General features: G+C 49.8%; 1 protein-coding gene across 2 annotated transcripts in view; it reads right to left on the reverse strand.

Annotated features, from left to right (window-relative positions):
• Positions 1 to 5,994, reverse strand: part of Rab22a (RAB22A, member RAS oncogene family) — a 59,660-nt gene extending 53,666 nt beyond the window's left edge. For both annotated transcript variants that reach the window (XM_008842458.2, XM_029568150.1), the window contains exons 1-2: positions 5,812 to 5,994; positions 4,678 to 4,757 (exon numbers count right to left, since the gene is read on the reverse strand). In XM_008842458.2, the coding sequence (XP_008840680.1) occupies positions 4,678 to 4,757; positions 5,812 to 5,847 (116 nt within the window). In that variant the 5' untranslated portion in view covers positions 5,848 to 5,994. The remainder of the gene's footprint in view (positions 1 to 4,677; positions 4,758 to 5,811) is intronic.
• Positions 5,995 to 6,000: the final 6 nt, after the last annotated feature.

Raw genomic sequence — 6,000 nt, forward strand, 5'->3', positions numbered from 1 at the left:
TTTATTTTTTATTTTATGTGTATGAGTGTTATGCCTGCATGTAGGTAAGTGCACCTGTGTTGTGCAATGCCCGCGGAAGACAGAAGAGGCTGCTGGATTCCCTGGTACTGGAGTTATGGACAGTTGTTAGCTGCCGTGTGGGTGCTGGGATTCGAACCTGGGTCTTCTGCAAGAACAGTCAGTGTTCTTAACCGCTGAGCCATCTCTCCAGCCCAGGTTTAACTCAGTTTTTACAACCCTCTTAAGTTAGCCATCACAGAGTATCCCTGAACATGCAAATTCAGTCACAAAGAAGTTCATCCAAGTCCACAAAACACCTAGGTGGTAGGGCTGGGAAAAGAAGGCAGTCAGCCTGGAGTGAAGGCTGCATTTAAATGTTGTGCCATGTGGTGACTCAATGACAAGTGTAATATAAACATGGAGGGAGGACAGAGAGCCAAGTCCCTGCTCTAAAGAGAAAAATCAGCTTATACTGCCTAAAATTGGTGGTGGTGGGAGGGGCTCAAGAACATCAGCCTACGCATGCTGTGAAGGAGTCTGGAGGAAGGGTGAGAAAACAGTCACACGCCACAATGGTGCTGCTTCCAAGAAATGGGTCAGAGTAGACAGTGGCGGTTAGATAAACGCTGTTCCTATTGGAAATACCACTCTTCTTCTTCAACTAGGGTCTTGTTATGTAGCCCAGGCTGGCCCGGAACTTCCCATCTTCCTGTTCCCACCATCCTAGTGTTGGGATTATAGGAATGCACCACCTAGTCCAAGCACTAGTTCACAAACCACATGCATATTACATTGACAGAAATAATTTCAAGCTAGGCATAGTAGAAGATGCCTGCAATCCGTCTACTCAGAAGACTGAGGCAGGAGGATCAGGAGCTCGACCTGTCTGGGTTACAGAATGAGTTCAAGGCAAGAATGAGCAATTCAGGGAGAACCTGTTTCAAAATTGAGAGGGCTCAGAGCTGAACCCTGTAACCTCGGCATTTGGAAAGCAGAGGCAGGATTGCCATTAGTTCGTCAGCCTGAGCTGTAGCCTACAGTGGGTTTCAAGCCAGGCTGGGCTATATAGTGAGACCCTGTCTCAAAGAACCAAAAAAGGCAGGGTTGCGGGGGGGATGAGAGAGAGAGAGTGGGGAGAGAAGAACATAGCTCATGAAGTGCTTGGCTACAATGTGTACAAAGTCCTAGATTCAATCCCCAGGACCATAAAAACAAACAAAAGCCAATCCAACCAAATAAAATAATTACCAGTTTTTGGGCTAAATGTCCCTGGCCCTTTGCTATAAACTTTAGCTGCATTATCTCAGATTTTCCCAAAAACAAGGACCTGGTCCTGTTATGGTCCTTATTAGAAATAGACTAGAGTCAACTGGCCAGGACTAACTGGCCAGCAAGTGACAGAGCTGTCATCCAAAGAGATTCATGTCTGGGTTCTACTCTGAAGGCTTCCACATTGGATGACATTTAGGGGGTGGTTTGGACAGGAGCTGGTGACTTTCTGCTGGTGGGAGGAGACAGTGGCTCAAGAGGCACTTGAGAAAGATGCCCAGATTGATGGAGTGAGTATCTGAGGACATGCTAGTCCTGTTTGCTACCCATGGGAAGAAAGCAGAGCTCCAAGACTCTCAGGGGTTGTTCCAAGCTTGGTCAGAAGCATGCAGTGTTCCCAGGTGTCTGTGGGCACAGGCCATGTGGTGAGGGAAATCTACTCTAAGGTTGGCTCTAGGAGAGGACTTGGTGCTGCTACTGTTGTGGGACTCATCCATACAGCAGTGACTACCCACCATTCTATTCCAACACACTTGGCACCGCAGTGAGTTTCCAAGGGTCACCATAGCTCACAATGGGATTTGGGGGGGGGGTCTTCATTTTCTACACCTGTATTCTATAGGGGCTGAGAGAGATGAAGCCGTAGCATGTGGTTGAATCAGATTTCCCAATGTCAACAGAAGCTTGGCCACTCACATGGAAATTCTCCCAGTCACTGTTCACTGAGGTCCTGATTCAAGTCCGTGACAGGAAGGTTCTCTGTGACACAGGTTCTTCCTCACTACACAACCCACTTGTGCCACTGGGGAAGATCACATATTTAGAGACAGATACCGGGTTCCTTAGGGAACCCAAGTTAAAATCTTGGGCTGGAGATAAGGGCCAAAGGAAAGGCCTAGAGAAGCTGATTTGGGTCACATGACCCAAGTGAAAGGGAGCTGTGGGAACAGAGAGGACACAATTTGAGGAAGACCAACGTGTGCCTCATCAGTAGAGGCCAAGCACACCGGAGGAGCACAGCCCAGGTGGAGACAGGGTCTGAGGAGGATGGCAGTGCTGTCCATGTGCATCTGTGCAATGGGATCCTCCCCTAACTCTCTGGCTCCACACCTGGGTCCTTGCTGCCTTACCAGCCTCCCTGGCCACTCTTCCAGCTCTTACTCTGTCTTATGGTCATGCTGGTCTTCTGACCCTCCCCCCACCTGGCTGTTCTCTCTGCCTTCCCAGCACCCTCCAGGCCACTTCGCACTACCTCTCAATGCCAACTGGTAAGCAATTTCTCTTCAAATATCTGCTTTTTTAAAGTCTTTGTTAAACTATAACCCACTCACCTTCTAATATTTAAATGCCATTGCTATGTGCTTCCCTTTCTCCTCAGACCCTGTAGGACTGGGCATTCCCAGCATAAGAACAGCCCTGCTGTGCACGCTCAACAACAGCCCGTGTGTATCTCCTTGGCAGCTCAGAAAAAGGTAGAAGAGTCATTCTCTGCGCACTAGTTACAGGCATACCTCTCCGTGCCTATAGGGAAGCTTCATGTGTCCAATTGGGGTCAGAAATGTCTTCTGAAAAGTGCCAGAGCGTGTGTGGTGGCTCATGGCCTGATATCCCAGCACTTAGGAGGCTAAGTCAGTCTGGGCTACATAGTAAGTTTTGGACCTGCCTGGGCTAGCATGAGACCTTGTCTCAAAAAGCAAAAATAAATAACTAAATAAATGTGCCAGAGTGCCTGGTTCTATATACCACAGGATCTTAGTCACAATTCTTCCCTTGGTCCTGACAGCCTAGAAACAGTAAAGGTAGGTATAACCATTGTCAATAAAGCTTTATTTACAGAGAAGACAGGAGACCCGAGTTTGCTGCTGACTTCAGGTTTAAATCACCAGCACCTAGGCCGCCAGCACCTGACACATGGTTGGCACTCAATGAATGAAGCAAGCTTTGGAAAACCCCCTGGGTTGGATGGGTATGTGGTGGCTCCCACCGTGACTGCACCCAGGGAGGTGGCCTCAGTGCCATGGCAAGGGGAACTGTGAGGACAGTGGGCTGCGGACAAGTAGCAGCCGAGAAAGCAGCAACTTCTCTTCCCGTTTAAGCAGCAGCACTGGGGAACAGTCTTCCTGGAATCAGCAGGGTGGATGGGGAGTGGATTTGTAAGGTGAGGGAGAAGGTAAGGGAGACCAGGATCCAGAATCCCACAGGTGTGTGGGTCCTAAGAGAGTGAGCCACCTTCTGAGGCAGAGGAAGAATCAACTCAGCAAGGAAGCGAAGAGAGGGCTTTGTTATCTTCTTTTCTGTAAAATGTGAGCCAAGACAGGAGCCTGTGGCAGAGTGGGAGCCTCTGACAGGCGGAGAAGATGCAAGGCACGCCGCTCCATTCTCTCTCCTCACTGCAGACTAAGGAAGGTGGTGCCTGAGAACTTGTGGGCTCTGGGTTCAGCACTGAGTCACCCACTGAGTCGGCAACACTTCTTGCTGCCACTGCCCAACGCTTCACTTTGCAGTGCAGGTGCCCGCAGGCCCCAAGGAGGGTGAGGTGGCATTGAGACATGTGGACACACCCAGTTCTCTCTTAGAGGACATTATTTTAACTGCAGATACAGTGGTGAATTACATCTGCATGCCCTCAAATGTATAAGAAACCCAGAGTTTAACAAAGCAGATACCAAACTCTCAGGCAATGGTCTCAGCTCCCTCACAGCTGCAAAGTGCTTGCCCATGGGACAGAGAACGACCCCTATGGAGCACAAAGCCGTATAGTACGTATCCTAATGGCGGACAACACAAAATGAGTCTTTAAAAATAGTTGACTGGCAGAAGTTTCTGAATAAAACAGTGTACGAAAATGTAGCATTGTAGCCTACAGAGTCCAAGTTCTCATAGAGAAAAACTATTAGCGTTAATCTCATGGCCTCCCTTATGTCAGTTAGAAAAGTTCTTCTTATAGACCATCAACTTCAATGACTAAAACTACCAGAGTCCTGGAAAAACCAAACATTTCTATTAATTCATTATCGCCATTAGGGTTAGAATGTTAGAATGGTTTGGACACAATTTGACTTCTTTTCAAGGACTAAAACAATCTAGTTATCTTTTAGTTGTGATGCCCAAAGGGCTGTATCGGGGTGTGTTTTCATCTCCCTCTTTCAAGGCGTAATTGTGGTTGATATTTACAGCCTGAAGCTTCTGTGCCTAAAGGAATACTAAGTAAGATATTAAAGTTCTCATTCTTTGAATGTCTAAGATAACTCCTAGGAGACACCCAAACTCACTGTATTCGTTCAGGTCCTTTTGGAAACCAAAATTCACTGAGCACAAGACGAAAAGAACTAAACCAATAACACACTTTTGCTTACAAGTACTTTCCATGCACCTTTAGATGTATATTAAATAAACTTGATTTCTTACCCTATAGTTGGGTTGATATTCGGATCAAAACTGTCTTCCACAAACCGCCACACGATGCTGGATTTCCCTACACCCGTATCCTGAAAGAGAGTGAAATGGGTGACTGAGGAAAAGCTAACCTGCTTGCAGACACCAAAAACAACTTTGTAGCATAAAGTTCTTGACTTTAGCAAACGCATCTGGCATCTGTAAATATTATAAGTTGAGGGACACAAGGCAGACTTTTGTAAAAATTCAGTGAAACAGACTTCAAAATGTATTATAGGCAAAGGGTTTTTGCAGTTTTTAATGCTGAGCCACCAGGAACTCGGGAGATACCCACACTAGCCAGCCTGGTGGTGCAGGCCTGTAATCCCAGCTATTTGGGAGACTGAGGCAGGATGGTTGGAAGGCAGGATGGTTGGGTGACACAGTAAATTAAAGGCAACTTCTTGAGACACCAATACAAAATGAAAAGGGGTGGGGTGAGGAGGCGGGGGGGACAGAGCCCAGTAACTAAGTGCTTGCCTAGCAGGTAAGAAATCCCAGGTTCCCTCTCCAGGACCATCCCGAAAGAGAGACCCAAAGTTTCTGCTTCAGAAAAAACGCCATCACTTGCTTTTTAACATGTAAACTGTGGGCAATCGGGTTAGTCCGGATGACTCCTAGCCCCACCCTATTGGAGGGGCAGGGAAAGTACTTTTTGTAATTCTGTGTCACTGAAACAGAAACTCAGGAAGGAGCGCATCAACCTCAGAAGACTTTGAAAAGGCCCAACTACCGGACAGGAAGCTTCAAAGTCGCGGAGGCTTCCTGCAATGAACTCCAGGGGCAGTGCGACTTCGGAAAGTAACTTTTGGAGAAGTGTCAGGTGCGTCCCCGGAGTTCCCAGACATGCCCCGCAGGCGCCGGGAGGCCGGCGGCGCCCCCAAAGCCCAGGACCGGCTATTGGTGCACTTTGGGACACTTGGCCAACTCCCAACAAGTTGGGAGCCAACTACCTGCAGGCCGCCTGCCCCGGCCGGGGTGGGATCGCACACCCCCGGGGTGCCCCGGAGCACCCCGGAACCTGGGGGCGACGTCCCGGGTGGGGCGGGCTGCAGGGTGCCCGGGCCCGCCCCACTGGCCCCCGCTGCTCGGCCCGCCGCCACTCACCCCCAGCAGGCACACTTTGAGCTCCCGCAGCGCCATGGTCCCGGCGCCCGGGGTGCGGGCCCGCCGCCGCCCTAAGTTGAGAAGGAGGCCCGGCCCAGCGAGAGCATCCCCGGCCTGCCGCTCGGCCCAGCCCCGGCCGCGGGGCGCGCACACGGGCGGCCTACTCCGCCGCCCGCCTTCGGTCCGGCC

Source organism: Nannospalax galili, unplaced genomic scaffold (genome assembly GCF_000622305.1).
Source record: "Nannospalax galili isolate Female #2095 unplaced genomic scaffold, S.galili_v1.0 scaffold231, whole genome shotgun sequence".
NCBI classification, from domain to species: Eukaryota; Metazoa; Chordata; class Mammalia; order Rodentia; family Spalacidae; genus Nannospalax; species Nannospalax galili.